This window comes from the organism of the source record quoted next, unplaced genomic scaffold (genome assembly GCF_019419815.1).
Source record: "Pyrus x bretschneideri cultivar Hongxiangsu unplaced genomic scaffold, Pyrus_bretschneideri_v1 Contig1, whole genome shotgun sequence".
Classification (NCBI taxonomy): domain Eukaryota; kingdom Viridiplantae; phylum Streptophyta; class Magnoliopsida; order Rosales; family Rosaceae; genus Pyrus; species Pyrus x bretschneideri.
This window is the reverse complement of record NW_025999390.1, coordinates 13,189,014-13,206,822: the sequence shown is the minus strand read 5'-3', so window position 1 is coordinate 13,206,822 and position 17,809 is coordinate 13,189,014. Positions and strand designations below refer to the sequence as shown.

The following is a 17,809-nucleotide window of genomic DNA, read 5'->3' as shown; positions in this document are numbered from 1 at the left end:
GGTTCAGAAGTTGTTGATTAGCCTACCTAAAACCTACGATGGTATTACCTCAATCTCCTTTAGTGTCTCCAAATGCTTTGCTTTCTCTTCAGCGGCAATTTTTCTCAGTCACTTGTTTCATCAACGCATTCACAAGAAGAAAGTAATTGCACCTAGAAGTATAGAGAAGATAAAGATTATGGATTAAAGAAAAGACACTATAATATCACATCCAACATCATATTTATTTTAGTCATCTTACACCGTTGTTGTAGTTTTATATAAAAGTTTACTAAACGCATCATATTCTTTTTAGTCATTTTGCATTGGCCTTGTACTTTTACAACAAAAATGTACTAAACACTGAATTGCTTTGTTGTATAACTATTTATTCTTAGTAAAAACATTTTTTTTAAAAGCACATCCATAAAGACTGTCACATAAAATATCCAAAGTTGATTAAGTTGAAGCTGGCCAAGTTTCAAGGACCCGAGTGAACTCGTCCAAGCACTTGCTGTTCAACTCTACGTTGCCAAATATCTCCCTCATCGCCCATGCATTTGCCCTTAGTAACTCGCTCTCTTTCTCCACCATCGCTCGCCCAATCAACTCGGCCACCGAGTCACTCGTAAACGACCCGTCTCGCTCGTTCCTCGGTATCTCCAACCCAACCTGCTTTTCGTGCATTAGTCTCGCGTTCAACCCTTGGTCCGAATTTGCACCCGAAAACAAAATCAAAACCCGCCCAAACCCTAATGCTTCAATAATTGAACTCCAACCGCAATGAGTTAGGAATCCTCCGACCGAGATATGACCTAAAATCTTACGTTGCGGGGCCCAACCCCTCCACACAAAGCCTTGACCGTCCACTCGCGTTTCAAATCCAAGTGGAAGGATATTGGACCTCAACGCGCCCTCCACTAACGGGCGATTGTTGACCACCAAAATAAAAGGCAACCCCGATTTCTCTATCCCATGTGCCAACTCGTGCATAAGCTCTTGGCTCAGAGTTATAGAATTGATATGTTTTTGTTGATTTCTATTCTGATGAGCTTGGTTGTTTTATATACATCTTACACACACACATGCAATAAACTAATGTTGTAAAGGTGGCGTGCTTGCTGTCCATGCTGCAACACATCAGAGCACATGAGCTGTACCATGTGGTAGTCTGCTGTCAAGGAATATTGCAGCCACGTGCAGTATTCCTTCTGTCCAGGTTGTATTCCAATTGTGCAGTTGATGGAGCAGATTGTGTTGTTGACGAACTGATCTCCTTTGATGTAGGAGATTCCTTAACAAGAGTCACCTCGGTGCCGAGTGCGATGTAAATCACCGAGTTGGGTTTCTTATTTTCGAGCCACTCTCTCAACACTTCCCACTTCTCATCTGCTCGATCGTTAGCGCCGCCGGGCTGATGCGGTGCTGAGCTGGGCGGCAGCAGCCCGAGTGGAACAACGGGTTTGCCGTATAAATTTCTGAGCAGACGCACCGCGTCAGATTCAACCTCGGTGCAGCTCCGTAGAGTCACAAAATTACAATCTTGAACCGTAACCGCGAGCCTCTGAAAATCGGAGACCTCGTCGTCCATGCAATCCCAATGACTCACCATCTCGTGCAGCTTATAAGCGACGGTGGAAGGATAGTCGACCCACTCGGGAACGACCGTAAAGTCCTCCGGCCACCGGCGTTTATCGCTGAGTAACTCAGACGGAGGTCCGCAGAAAGCCAAGAAAGTGGCGTTGAAGATGCTGAAGTAGACCGAGTTGACTCCGAGCTGAGTGGCGACTTGGGGCAGCCGGTAGCCAATAAAGTCGTGGACGACCCAGTTGACGCCCGAGTGTTGGACGAAATGCGTGACTGCTGGCTTGAGCAAGTCGTAGGCTTTTTTGAGGTAGGGGGCTTTATTGATTGGTAGCTGGGAGGTGGACTCGACGGATTCAGGTAAGCCGTCGACGGCGGGGAGAGGAAGCTCGACGAAATCGATGAGTGGGGAAGGGGAGGATGACCGGAGGCGATTGATGTTTTGGGGGGTGGAGATGAAGGAGATTTGGTGACCCTTTTGAGCTAAGAACTTGGAGACCTCGAGAAATGGCATTAGGTGGCCGTAGGCTAGCCATGGGGAACATGGCGATGTGAAGTTTCTTCTCATCTTTGCGCTCCATGTCTGAGAGGAGAGACTCTCAGGCCTTTGATACCAGAAGTTGTAAATAAAGGGCTAGTAGGAAAAGGTACCATGTTGGCCAAATTATTGGATTGGTTATGCATGGCTAATCTTTAGCCGCGGGTTTAGATGGTGATCATGACAAACCAGTAATCCACGTGAAATTATTGAGATGGTGATTTGATGTTGTCATTGAGGAAAGGAATCATCTCCGAATGCTTTTTTTTTTAATTTATTAAGTTTGGAAATCTAAATTATTGAAATTTGATCAAACGGTTAAAGTTATTATAACTTTTAAAATGTATACTATTAAATCAAATTTTAATACTTCAGAATTGGATTAAAAGGAAAGGATCGGAGAAGATTCATTTCGTCAATTGATGATAGGATTACTATGCAAGCAGAAAGGTCAGGTGGTGAGGCCCACGTGCAGAAAGGTGGAGTTGGCGTTTTGCAAGCGGAGCACGTGCAGAATGGTGGAGTTGGCGTTTTGCAAGCGGAGTTATTCCGCTGTCAGGTAGCTTATGGCCAATTAGAAAATGTTAGAGCAACTTCACCTCTTAAAAAATACGTTGGCATTATGCCTATTTAATTCACTCAGTAAACAGTGATAGGTCTCAATGAATAGTAATTGGCCAAATGCATCTCCACTCCTAAAAAATGCGTAGACACAAAGTCTAAAAAATGAGCTCGCACAAACAATCTCCACCTCTACAAGATGCGCTAGCATCTAGCCCATTTAAAATACTGTTTAATTCTTTTATAAATAAAAAAATATTCAGATAAGAGTTTTAATCAATTTTAACGACCCCATCCCAAAAACTAAAAAATAAGGATCCACGTAAAAATTTGGAGCCTTCGAGAGCGAATAAAAGCAGCACTATCGACACTAATCAGCTCCAAGAATCTCACTTCTCACTCCTCATCTCTATGCCGCTCCATCTGCCTCCAACCAAATCCTCTCTCTCCTCTGCCGGCTTTCCTCTCTCCAATCGCACCATCCAAAGCCATCACCACCAACATCTGCATCGGTCTCAGTCGCAAGTCCCAGACCCGCTCTGCAAATTTCTCGTCGATGAAGGTGTCGGCTTACTAGCCCGAAGAAGCCAGGGTCCTGCCTGCTTTTCCCTTGCCCACTCCTCTCGTCACCAAGGCAAGTTGCCTCTTTAATCTATGTGTGTATTTGGTGATTTTGTGGTGAATTTTTAGAGTTTTGAGGTTGAATTAGAATTGGGGTTTTGGTGTGGTTTAAGATTGCGCTGTGCCAACTGTCGATGACGCTGGATAAGGAGAGGAACATTTCCCACTCTCTGAAAGCCATCGCGGATGCTGCCGCAAAGGGCGAAAAAAAATTCAAACGGCCTGTGAAGTCACATAGGCTGGGCCTTGGCTCAGGACATTCTGGGCCGGCCTAGTAGATGGCTTGGGCTGGGTACCAGCCTATTAGGCTGGGCTGGAGTAGTTTTAGGGGTTGCCGGGCCATTTTATGTGCTTTGAGTCGGCTTACCCCTTATGGGTGGACTTGCTTTAAGGCATCTCCAACCGAAAAAATGGCCAAAGGATCATGTTTAGTCTTATAGTTCTACAAAAAATTATATTTTAATGAACAGTATCAGGCCATATTTTATATTATCTTCAACCAAGGAGACCAAAAGGTCATAGGCCAAACATAACCCTTTGATAACAAACGCTCCACCTGAGGGGACCAAAAGGCCATAGGCCAAACATAATTTATTATTTTAATTGAGTTAATATGGTTAATTGAATTGAACTATCATATTAAAATAAGGTTTTCGAACATATTTTGAGTGTCACTTGTCACTAAATTAATAAGCCTTCGGATTTCTTATCTTTATAGAAAGAAAAGGATGTGAAAAATTGGCGAAAAATTGAAATAAAATGAGGTAAGGTAGTATGAAATTGTGAAAAGGATGTGAGAAATATGATAGAAATGACTTAGGTATTTATATAAAAAAAAATTAGATTTTTTTTTTTTAAAATTTCGTCAAAAAAAAAAAAAAAAAAAAGACTCAAACAGTAACCTGACGTCATGATGTGGCATGTGCTTGGGCTAGCTGCTTTTGGCCAGCCTGTCACGCCCCGGCCCCGAAATATTTATTTTCGGGAATTAAGTTTGTTCATAGGCCCAAAATAAAACTCTTGTTTATATAGCCGTCAATATTCATGACCCTTTAATTAAGTTCCTTAATTCCACAAGTTCTATAACCTTAATTCTCTTATCAAAACATAACAATTTTATTCCCGATTCATTACCCTTTACTTTTTTTTTAGATCAATTTTTCCAAACTAAGAATAGTTCTCAACTAAATTGTAATTCTCGATTATTTAACCTCGTTTAATTTTATGGCTGAATCTAACTTCTCGTTAGACTGCATACGTACCCTAAACAGGGATCAAACCATTTGTAGTTCACATATACAAAAATTCAAACCAAATCCAAATATATTCATTTAATCCAACATATACCATAATCGTACTAATATTCAAACCACAACAGTTAGGTCTCAAAAGCATAATTAGAATAACGAGATTCGCCTAAAAACACAATGTTGGCTCCCTAGCCGTGCCCTGCCGCACCCGCTGTCGCTGGTGGCGGCCGGCTATCCTGGCTCGCCGGAAAATTCAACTATTTCTAAAAATTCTCAAAAATTACAAAAATGAAGATCTCAAAGAGTAAAGCAAACTTTATACCTGCGGCCAAGTCCAATTTGGTTTGGAAAGGCTCCAATTTGCCTCGAACCCATCGGAAACCCTTGATTTTGGGGGTTTTTGATTCGACTCCACAACATCTCCGATGCCCAAACCAATGCATGGGTTTTGTTCCTGAGGTTGAGGGGAGCCTCTTGGTGATGGTGGTTGAAGGAAATTGTTTTAGGTTTTGGTGATTCGAAGATAAACTTGTCGCACCCTCTGATGTGGGTTTTGTAAAAAAACTATGAGGTGTTCTTCATTTATTATTGGTGGACGTGAATAAAATTATGGAATGAGACCTTGAGTTTGTTTAATATAAACGACTTCCCAGTTGTGTTTTTACTTTTTACGTTTGATGGAAATGATTGATGGAGAAGTTTGTAATAACTCATGTAATTGTATGGATGGAATATATAGGAAGTGTGTGGATTTCCCAACGTGGAGATTGTTATATGGTATTGTCTAGTGCAAGTGATTTGAATTTAATGTATTATGTATACTAATATTTGTTGGAAGATCATCTTAACTTACTTCAAAAGACATGAGATCTTGATTATCTCATTTTAATCAACATATATTATGACGATATTTAGACATCCTTAATGTTTTGGTTGATTTGTTTGATGTATAATGAATCAGTTAGAACCAAATTCAATGAAAAAAAAAATGTTATGATTGATATTCTGATTTTGGTCGTTGTTAGAACTGGTGATTTTGGGTTTATGTGAGATAAGTTTGTCCTATGATTGAGACTATCTTTAAATTGATACATGCACTGGTTGCATAATGGTGTAAAGTTTATATGATTAAATTAAGTTATGCATTATCTGTTTTGGTGAGAAATCGGGAACCAATTGGTTGAATTATTACTTTCTTATTCATTGTGTTAGAGTATGTGAAAGTTATAAAATTTGCTGTTGATTGAAGTTTAACCTTATGGCTGTTAAATTTGGCCAGATAAGTTGGAGCAAATTATATTGAGTTTGCTTCAGTAGTTTGATCACAACATTGATTATACAATTTGGATTGGTTCGGTTATCATAGTCATGAGTTGTCGTTGTTGAATTCGATTTTGTGAACAAAGTTGATGAAGAGCACATATTTTCATGACTATGTGATTAATAAGGGTTAATTTCTTAAGCTGATAGAGTCGTGATATATAAATTTCTCTCATTTGGTTGATGGAATGTGAATACTGCTCTGGAAGTGTGAGTCCTTAATTTAGGCGATCTGTGGCTGCCTTTAGAAACAGTTTAAAAGAGAATCAATTAAAATGAAAGATTTAAAAAGGTTTTAAAGATGACTAAGGGTAATTTAGGTTAATCGTGGATATGAATGAAATAATAGAACGAGATTTGATTTCGTTCAGTGTGAACGGTATTGTGGATTGGGTTTTAAATTTCTTTCCATCACATACTAATGAGATTGGAAATTCCAATAATTTTGGTTGGAATTTTGGTATTTGATTTGCCAATTCTAATGGTTTGGCTTGAAATTTTTGATATTTACCTAACTATTAATGATCATGGCTTGAAATTCTAATATTGATTTGGCCGAAAGAAAAATCATGGTGGGAATTTATGATATTAGTTTTGCCAATATTGAGTATGACAAAAATTTTCTGATGTTGGTATCGCCAATGGTAGTGGTTAGAAATTTTGGGAAAGAATTGTGATAATGGTTGTGTGCAGCCAATTAGAATTATGACTAAATGGTTGATATTATTTTTGCCAAAAGTAATGGTAAGTGGTAATACCCATAATTATGATTTAAAATTTAAATTAGTGTGACTGGGATTTCGGATATCTATCTTGCCAATGTGTGTGGCTAGAACTTCTAATATTTTCCCTTACCAGAGATTGTGGTTGTGAGAATCATGATCAATTCTTCGTTGATTTATTTATTTTCAACTTGAATAAAATTGTAGACGGAGATTTTAATTGTATTCACCATAAAAGAAATGGTGTAAATAGTTTTAGTTCCTTCTCGTAATGTGACAATTGAAATCTCGGGGACGAGATTTATTTTAACGGGGGGTGATTGTAATACCCTGAAAATTTAAATATATGAATTTTATATTCATAATTGTGAATATGTGGGAAAAATTGAAAATAAATCGATTTATGGTTATGAAGAATTTAATTGAGAACTTTTAAAGTTTTGTTTCCAGAAATTATTATAATTTACGGTTTTGTATTATTGAGATTTTATGTTATTTTTGGAGAAATTATATTAATTCATTTAAGTTTAGTTTTAAATTAAACTAGTTATGAAGTTTGGGAGTTAATTATTTAAAATCTGTAGGCCTTTCAAAGCCACAATTTATATTTTTGAATAGAGCTCGATCTCACGAACGCGTAGGTGCAAACTGTTCGTGAAACGGAGTTATAACCAAAAAGTTATTAACGTTTAAAGTCAAGGATAAAATGGTCAATTTATTTTTGAGAAGGCTCTAGATTTCTTTGAGCCAAATCTGGGGAAAGCCACGTGTGTGGCTAAGATTTAGGGAAGAAAAGAAGGGACGGTTGTGATGAGAAGGGGAGAAGAGAAAGGGGAGAAAGAAGAGAAAGGATGGGGAGAAAGGGCCAAGAAGAAAGAAGAGAAAGGAGGGGAAATGAGAGAAAAAAAAGGAACGGGAAATGGATCCCCTTGAGGAACCGTGACCCGACCCGGTTCTATCTCCCAACTCCGGCCACCATGGACGACGAGGTTGGTGTCAAAATGATCTTTACCTCGAGGCCAATCGATTCCTCTATCCATTCCACCCCAAAAATTAGAGAATTTGGCTTCAAAGGGCCTACGGATTTTAAATAATTAATTCATAAACTTCATAACTAGAATTTAAAACTAAACTTAAATGAATTAATATAATTTCTCCAAAAATAACATAAAATCTCAATAATACAAAACCATAAATTATAATAATTTCTAGAAACAAAACTTTAACAGTTCTCAATTAAATTCTTCATAACCATAAATCGATTTATTTTCGATTTTTCCCACATATTCACAATTATGAAAATAAAATTCATATATTTAAATTTTCAGGGTATTACACAGCCCTTTGGCTGGGTCTCCCATTTTTGGCTAGGTGGGGGCCACGAGCCCTTTGGCTTAGCCTTCGGTTTGAGAGGGTTTTCTTGTCAAAATAGGCTATTTTTAGCCCTATGACCATTTGGCTGGGTTGGTTGGAGATGGCCTTAGAACCCTGCTCTACATCTTCTATTATTATACAGAGATAAGGTATAATAGAACAACAATACAATCCATTAACTGCCCTTCTTCTCTTACAATGTATTACTTATGCTAATACCCAACTCTAACTGTCACCACAAGATGATGTCATCTGGCATCCTAACAATACCCCTTTAAAACAGAACTTAGGAAATAAAAGTCAAGTATATAACTACAATGAAAACAAAGCAATTCAAAGATCAACAATTTCTGAAAACTGGAGCTTCAGATCTTCAAATCATGGTATAACTCCCGAGTAGCATCACCCCTGAAGTGGTTCTGCCATTGGACTCACTTCAATAGCAGCAGCATTGCTTCTTTAGAGTAGCTCACCGCTTAAGAAGTTGACTCCACATTACATCCTCCCAAAAAAGATGAGCAATGGTATTGACCATAGAGTAATCTTAATTGCTTTGCTTCCTCACATTCTAAGTCAACTTCCCCACCTTTATCCCATGAATTTCAAATAGCTTGTTTCCTTACAATCATTAATGAGACCCTTATTTCCCATAATCCAATTTTAACATATGGAGAGTAGTGATAAGATTTTTACCATCTGCAAAAGTAGGAATAAAAACACTTAAAAATACTTGCAAGAGTACAAAGTTATTATAATATAGCAGCTCAAGCAATGTCATTTTCCTTAGGGATTGAATGAATAATTTCCTTACGCATTGAATGAATAATTTTTATGTTAATTATTTGAAATAAAGTTTCGAAAAAATTGATTTTGGAATTTAAAATAACAAAACCAAATTTAAATAAAAACAATTAAATAATTCAACAAAGTAAAGAAAGCAAAAGAAAACGGTTTTGGAAAGCAATTTAAACACTAGGGTTCCGCTGTCACCACTAACAATCCTATGCAACTTTACCAATTACTTATGAATTTCCACATACATGCTTTGAAGATTAGGTTTTCCTAATGCATATTTTTCTCTTGATGTTCAAGTGAAAATGTATATCTAACATCCAACCCGTCTATGATGTTCATATCAAATATAAACATGCAAGACTCATTAAGCTTTGTGAAACCCCTTTGAAAAACCACGCAACCCTCAAGAGCGTGATGTTTGCCTTAAGTGAACTTACAGTTACTAATCACAAGAAGCCCACCTCAATTTCAGGGTGATGTTCTAACAAAAATTGCATCAAATTACTTATCTAAATACTCTAATGGTTGAGAATCATTAAGATGATTAGATAGTTTAAATACGGTGATTAATAATTCAAAACAAGCATGTATCCATTCAGAAGCATATTGATAAAATCACATATTCATGCTAAGACTCGTGGCTTCGCCCTAGCAAAAGAACTAGTTACAAACAATCATAATAAAAACTGAAGAAAATAGGCCGAATCAGATAAATGATCCTGTGGTTATAAGGTATTCGGAAGATAGCCCCGTGCTAAAAAAACTCAGATTTAAACCCCTGTGGTGTACTCCGTTAGCAAATTTAGTCCAAAAATAATTTTTCTGTTAACTATCTGTTAATACATGAATAAAATTGTACTTTGACAAGTGCACCTTCTTCTTCCTCGTCTTAATATAATCGAAGCTACATTTTTCAGGTCTACTCTTCGCCTAGGTAACGATGGCATTTGCAGAGTCTGAGATCGAACCCATTATTAAGAAAACATTTTTCATAATTCATCATACATAGAAAGTTAACGAAATAACAAATATTAACATATACAAATGGTAGTGATCATACAAATTACTTATTCATCTAAAAAATTATCAAATGGGCAATCGAACGTAAGAAAGGATTAACTTACGATAGCCTCGGCATCTTTTGAGGTAAGAACAGCAAGAACAGCTCCAGGTTCTCAACTGATTAGCCCAAAGCCTGTTATTGAAACTCCCTCTAACCCTCTCCCCCAAAAACTCAGAACCACCATTGCAGAAACCACTTGGTCTTCTCAAATGGGTGTTTTTCAAAGCCACACAGCAAGAATCCATTCCTGTTGCATGCCAACTCTAATAGAATTCTAACCGATCAGAAATTGAAAACTCAGATAGTAGTTAAACCAAAATCCCGGTAAAAATGTCAAAATACAATTTTACCCATGTATTAACAGATAGTTAACAGAAAAATCATTTTTGGACTAAATTTGCTAACGGAGTACACCACAGGGGTTTAAATCCGAGTTTTTTTAGCACATGGGCTATATTCCGAATACCTTATGACCACAGGAATCATTTATCCGATTTGGCCAAGAAAATATCATTACCTAGAAAAAGGATTGAAAGCATCTGGTAGGTAAAAAGTCTAAAATTCTCCAACCATAATGCGTGTGTTTTTCCCCTCTTAGCTAATAAGCTTTATTGATGCTACTATAAAGTAAAACCCTACCTAGAAAATGTCTTAGAATTAAACTACGAAATATAATAAAATAATAAACTAGCAAATAAAAGATTTCCTATTTGAACTGAAATTCAGACTTCTCAGAAAATCAGACTTTTGACCAGCCAAATCAACTCCTATTTAATCCCAAAATGTCTCTTTTAAAAGATTAAGTCGTCCCCAACAAATTATCAGAAGGAATCTTCTTCAAAATATGACATTTTGACCTCCAAAATGTCCAAAACGTCCAAAAACATCAATCTAGAAAAGCTGCGCGCTGGGCCTTTATTTCATTGCCACTGTCAAATGGCTCAGTAGAAAAATCTGAAACTTTGAACAATTATCTTAATAGACTCAAGAACATCTTCCAATTGGAATTGCTCCAAAATTCATTAATTTGACTACTTTATGCTCAAAAGGAAGTTGAATGTTCTACATTAGAAATATAGTTCAACTTCAAAGCATCAAAATCTCACCAAAATAATCAATAAAACTAATACTAAAATTAGAGCAAAATATCGGCTTATCAGTAGTATCAAACAAATTGCCTCATCTACTACACCCTTAACCAAGCACTCGGTTGTAACTCTTAGGAACTAATGTGTCATATGCTTAGGGGACATTCTTTCAAGTCCTGAGCTGACTCGCGAGAGCCATTTTGCAGTCCAATGGGCTATACATGATCCTATCAGGTCTGCTCTCATCCCCTTACAATTTAAGGCTTGGATCACTTTGACGAATGATTTATTCGACTGAACGAGACATCTTCAAACCACCAAATGTCAGCTGGATCTTGAAACCTCGAGTTCTCTGCATTGTTTGGCAGAACATTGAAGCACTGTATTTCACCAGTTTCAGAACTAAATGCATTAAGGTTTGTATAAGCCTTCCAAGCAATGGCTTCCGCACTCTATTTGGAGATTTTCATTTTTTTTGCGAACAAAGAGATCGATTCATAGCTTCTCAAAATCCGGGAGGTGTTTGTAACGCCCTGACTCGAAAAATTTATTTTAGAAAATAATTGCGGGGATAGGTCAAAATTAAACGCTTGTTTAATAAACTACCATTAATCACAATTCTTTATTTAAATTTCTTAATCACTCACAAAATCTAAAACCAAAATTTACTTACCAAAAACATAAGATTTAATTTTCAATTTATTCACCATAATTTCTTTTCTTCCCTCAAATTTCCAACAAAAGATTATCTCAATTATATAAGGCTGCATCTAACCCCTGTTAGACTGCCTATGTACTCTTGATGCGGGATCAAGCCTTTTGTAGTTCACCATTCATTGTTTTATCCATTTCCGAAAATATTCTAGCAATGAAAATATTCAACATTAGCTTTCACTATCGAATCACAACACACGGGTACCAATGACGGATTAAAAATATCAAAATTTGCATGAAAAAACAACGTTGGCCCACTGGCCACACGCCGCTGCGGGTGGCGGTTTCCTACGAACAGAAACCTAATTTTTCGACTAACTCTAAAAATTACCAAATTTTACTGGCAAGTAGAGTTCAATTAGAGGAACAACTTTCATACCTGGGTTGAAGGCCAATTCAGTCGGAAAACACCTCAAATCACCGTTGGACCCTGAAAGTGGGTGAACCTCGATCCGTCGAATTCGAAGCTCCGTCGCCCCCAAACTTGTTTGGGGTTTGTTCCTAGGCTCAAGAGACACCTAAGGGCGGTGGTGGTTGGCTGAGTTTGCTTCAGGAATGGCGGATCGCCACCATGAAACCCATTGCACCCATTGGTGCTATTCTTCGCAAAATGAAACCAAATCTCATCGGGTTTGGGTTGGAAATGGTAGAAGAAGGGTCATAGGGTCGAGTACAGGTGGTGGTCTTGGTCAATTCACCGAAAAATCGACGATTTCTTGTCAGAAATTCACCCAGAGACCGGGTCAGGTTATGTAGGAACCGGGTCAAAGGATCCAGTGCACTTCATTCCTCTCTTTTCCCCTCCTTGTTCTCTCTTTTCATTGGTCCATTCCTCACCTCCCCCTTCTCTCATTGGTCCGGTTCCTCCCTTTTCTCTCCTTTCTTTTCCATCTCCACCGTCTATTTCTCTCATTTCCTTCAATCTTGGCCACACACGTGGCTCCCCAGATTTTGCTCCAAAAATCTGAAGCCTTCTAGAATGAAGAAAAATTGCCAAAATTTCCTTAACTTTAAACATTAATAACTCATTTGCTATAGCTTTGTTTCACGAATGGTTTTTGCCTACGCATTCGTAGGACCGAGCTATCCACATTTAACAAGAAATAATTTAATATGTATCAATATAAAATACGTCCTCATATAATTAAGTAAAACCAACTAGGGTCATTTTCATCTTTTTCACTTATCGATACATTTTACGACGTAAATTATAATAATTTCCGGTAACAAAATTTTAAAATTTCTCAATTAAATTTTTCATAACCATAAATCGATTTATTTTCGATTTTCTACACATATTCATAATTATGAATATCAAACTCATATACCTAAAATTTTCAGGGTATTATAGTGTCTTTCTAAGAAGAAAATATCAAAAAGCTCAAAAAGGTCTCAGTTTTGGAAATCAGATTTCCTTGTTCGAAATCATCATTCATTTCCAAGAAATGTGCATCGCAATACAGCAGAGCTATGTTGACAGCGTTGTCTCGAATTCCCATAAGGTAGTTGAATTCAAAACCAACAACAACAATTGCATCATTATAAAAACCACCTAAAAACTGCAGTGCATCAACCAGCTGAGCAGTAGCATTTGTTTCCACCGAAGTGGTTTCAACTTCCCTTGAAGATTTCAAATTAAAGAGCCCTTGAATGGTTGTTCCGCCTTTGTCACGAATGGACACATGGAAGCCAAGCTTCAAAGAAACAATTTTGACCGTTTGCCGCATTCCAACAGACACATGGTGGGCATACATTCCAACCAAATCTTTTTGGCATTCATCCTCAAGAATTGATGGTTGTGCTTTCATAAACTGATCGAAACCCACAAAACCCATTGCCATTATGTCGGATTCATCACTGTTCTAATCACAAAAATATGAAACAACCAGTTCAATTTTGTCCCGAAGATCCGTAGTACCATTTTGCAAGAAATCACCATTACAAACAAGAAATTTAGAACTGTAAGCATCTTTGGCCTGAAATTTGGAAGTAAAATACCTAGTAATAAGTGTTCCCCCGAGTCAGAAATCGGTATATGATAGCCTAATTGAAGAACATAATTATTTGTTGAGTGCGGCAATTTGTCGAACATGTTATGGCCTAAGTGAACCCAACTACTTCTGCTGGAATTAACATTTATTTTGCATCAAGAATGAAACCCACGTTGAAACGGATTGGAAAATCTATAACAATTCCATCAAATATAGAAAAATCAGGAGACTTGAATATTTCTTTGACAGAATCAACCCTTTCGTACCCATGATTTGTGAAATTCGACTTTTGCACATTGGATACAAGGAATGCAGAACCTAGAATGCAAGAAGAATCAAGAAGTGGCCTTGTTGCCGGTAGCAATGATACAAGAATTGGTACTGAGGCTTCGCGTTACTGTCACCACAATATGATGCCATCTGGCATCCTAATAAAAGATACTTAAAATTCTATCCGCGCTTTACTGTAGAATTTGAAATTGTATGAATGTTGGAAAAACTACCAAAGTTAAATCTAGTACAATTTGTAGATTTCTAACTCTACATTAGTATTTAAATTTGAACTAATGAATGTATCTATAACTTTCTAGAAGTGTTTAAATTGAAGGTAATAGATATAAAACTCAGGTTTCAAAGTGTACTAAAACATTGATTAATCTAAACAGAACTATCTGAGCAAAGCAAACAATAGTATTTCCTTTTGAAATATCCTTGTCTTGTTACTTTACAAAGCTAATTTGTTCTAAAAGATTGAAAGTAAGTGGCTTTCAATTTTGAAATTCCACAGCATGAGTAGGTTAAAGAAAAATCTTAGGAAAACTTGTTTATATCTTAACCTGAAGTTTAAGCGTTGTTCTGATAGTATTCTGGTTTACCAGTCGAACTACACCCCAAAGGTGTTACCTTTAAGTGTACCTATGATCTTTCATACGCTATATGCAAATAATACCCTTGAAGAGGTTATGGAATCTGAAGTTCCATAACTGAGTTCAACCTTGCGCTTTGTTATACTTAGCTCATTGCGATAGACATGACATCTCCTTCGTTGTTGATCTATTGGTAAAGATGCAGCATCATGCCTACACGCATTCACTGAATTGATATTAAAGACGTTTTCAAGATCCTCGAAGGTACTATGATTTGGGCTAATCCTAACGCATCATGAGCGAATTCGACCCCTTGATCCTCGGAACGATGCTTGCCTTATTTGTTATGTTGACGCAGGTTACTTATCAAACCCGCGCAAGGCACATCCTAAAATGGTTATGTCTTTACCGTTAAGGATATCGTAATATCTTGGAGGTTCACGATATGACCTTAGTTGCGAAATCTTCGAATTGTTCCAGGACTCACCTAACTTCACTACTCCACCGTGAGACATGGTTGGGAGCTCTTGTTGAGTATATTCGAAGTACCTGCTGTTTATCGTTGAGCCCCAACAACGATCCATGAAGACTATGCCGCATGTATCCACTTGACCAAGACATAATACATCAACGAAGCCAACACTATGACATATTGCATCTACATCACATCAACAAAGCATCAGGAGATTGAAATCATGCATGCCGATCCCAGACAAACTTGTTGACCTCTACACGACACCACTGCTGAAGTCAACCTTCCAAAAACTTGTCTAAGGAATTGATATGCCTAACGATTCATATGCAATGCTTGTAGTTCTCATTTGGAAGTTTTATCAAACTCAGGGGAGTATCCAAAAATATACTCACTTGATCTTAATGTACTCTTTTTTTCCTACGATTATGAGCACTTTTCTCACTTTTGCTACCTAACTAGGTTTTGATGAGGCACTTATCCTGGGCTGGTCATACCCTTATGAGCTCTTTTACTTGCGTCTAGAAGACGTGTAGTTTTGACTTAATGAAACTTCTCACTTTTCTCCTTAGTCTATGGTTTTTCTCCCACCATGGGTTTTACCATAGTGAGGTTTTTTGAGTTTTACCTTTTATGCATTCTTCTATTGATTTGAGACTCGCATTTGCTCATGGTGCCGGCGACTTCATCAGTTGTACTTACTTCATCGCTAAAGACCTGATACGCCATTTACTTGAGTATTTATACACTCAAGGGGGAGTGTTGCAGTCCTTTTAGATTAGGAATGATCGTGTAAATCCTATCATATATGAGATATCTCTTCGACTAGATATTATCTTATTAAAGTTGTAATCCTATTAGAGTAACGAATTTACCTTCCCTACTACTATAAATCAAGACACAATGGGATGAGATAACACACCTCTCACAAGTACACATCTCTCTCTTTCTCTCTCCTGCTAGCGCACGCATCTTTCTTTGTGTCCTTTGTATTGTTCAGTAAATTAGGTCTACAACAAATAGTATATATTGATAAGAAACGATGAGAAAATTGTTTACCAAAAAACGTTTTTCACTGTTGGTGCAACTCAATTGGCTTCATTAAAACTGAAAATAAGGATAAAGTATGATCACCTAGTTATTTTAGTGGAAAGGAATTTGGCTTCTAGCAGTTGGGAGGTTTTTTTTCTGCGACTTGATAGAGACGTCATCAAACTCGTGCAGGCTTGATTTTGAGGTTTCTTTTGTTTCTCTGCTGTAAACATATGGTAAAAATTGCAAAACATAGATACTGTTTCTAGCGAGAAGGTCTAAAATCGCAAAATTTGTACAATATTCATTCAACAGTTGATCTACAAATAACAAAAATGCATTTCTCAGAATCAAATGACAGCGAAACCAAGCCAAAACAAATGAGAATCAAACTGTGAACTCTCATGTACTTGCTTAGCAAAAGCGTAAGGCATCTGCTCAACTTTGGTTTAAACAAACAATACGGGAATATCTAAGGCTTCGCAGCAAATGGGGGATACCTATTGCGCGGGACCTCGATTAAAGGTTCTTGCGGTGAGAGTGGAGGAAGAGCCTATTCGGCCTATTAAGCTAAGTGCTCGATTTGGGCCTTCATCTTTCCAGACCGAAGCAACAATTTTATCCATTTTTTAGACTCTTCGATTCGGTCTCAGTCGCCGGTACTTCCACCTTTTTTCCTTCAGCTATCTCAGTACGAATCGAAGGGACTTGTTCCACAAAATTCTCTTGCATCTTCTCTCTGGGCTGCTAAGTTGGAACTGAATTACTTTAAGCTCTAGCAGCCTCAGCGGGGCGCCAAGTGTTACACCCATTATGGTGTCGCCTGCACCTTTGAGACTTGGATTCTACGTTACTGGCACCGACGGGCAAATTGTATCCATGTTACCGATTATCCTTTTATGGCCAATGGGCATCAACCATATTGACCGCTGCCGTTGGGAAATGATCGATGTCAAGCAGCATTGTGGTATTCGCAATATACCTTTCCTTTTAGATCTTCGGCCTTTGGTATGTTATTACCAAGCCGAGGCTCGATTATCTTCGCTGCAAAGAGCTGATCGAAGATTGCATCGGCCTTGATGATGTCAAAGGTGTACACCTCCAATGTTTGGATTGTAGCCTCGACCGAAGTTGTTCGGGTGTTGATGTCATTCGTACCTTGCAAATGAATGGTTTATCGATTACAATCTTAGCTGCGTTGATGTTGACATATTGTGATTCTGTTTCTTCGGCTGTAGAGTAACTTACGCTTGAATTTTTGTACAAGGTCCCCTGTGACGCAGTTTTTATTGCGATCTCATCCCTAAGTAATGAGTCATACTGCTCCAATTGTTCGGCCAACTCATACATGTCACGGCAATTCATGTCTTTTGAAATTCCATATTGAGGCCGTTCTAGTCTATCTGGACATACCCCGCCTCACGAAGGGAAACTCGGCACCAGTTTTTAGCTACCTTAAATTTGTATAGGTATTCCGGCCTGGTAAAAACTGCTCATGAACTTCATGACCAAGTCATCCCAGGTTTGTACTGAGTTTGACGACAGGTTTACATACCACGAGAATGCAACCGAGGTCAAAGAGAATTTGAACAATCGAAACTTGTGACAACCATGGGAAGCATCAAATAATTCTGCGATTGCACGCCGTGAAATCACTCTCCGATCTTAGAGATCTGATTTCAAATAGCATAACACCAGGACTAGCTGTCTAAAGGACTTCGGGTTCATCTCAGTGCCTGACGTGCCTTAGAGATGCACAGCCGGCAGTGAATAGTTCGTCATTCTAGCAACAAATATGTTGTTTTGGGGGGGGGGGGGGGTGTGGGGGGTGGGTGTTAC

The 17,809-nt window shown here is 37.9% G+C and overlaps 1 protein-coding gene across 1 annotated transcript; it reads right to left on the bottom strand.

The window, feature by feature from the left end:
- Nucleotides 1-161: 161 nt before the first annotated feature.
- On the bottom strand, nt 162-2,285 carry LOC108865370 (UDP-glycosyltransferase 91C1-like). Its single transcript, XM_048587210.1, has 2 exons — nt 1,285-2,285; nt 162-989 (listed from the first exon to the last, which is right to left on the bottom strand). The coding sequence occupies exons 1-2, from the start codon at nt 2,129-2,131 to the stop codon at nt 439-441; spliced, it is 1,398 nt and encodes a 465-aa protein (XP_048443167.1). The 5' UTR covers nt 2,132-2,285; the 3' UTR covers nt 162-438.
- Between the last annotated feature and the right edge of the window lie 15,524 nt (nt 2,286-17,809).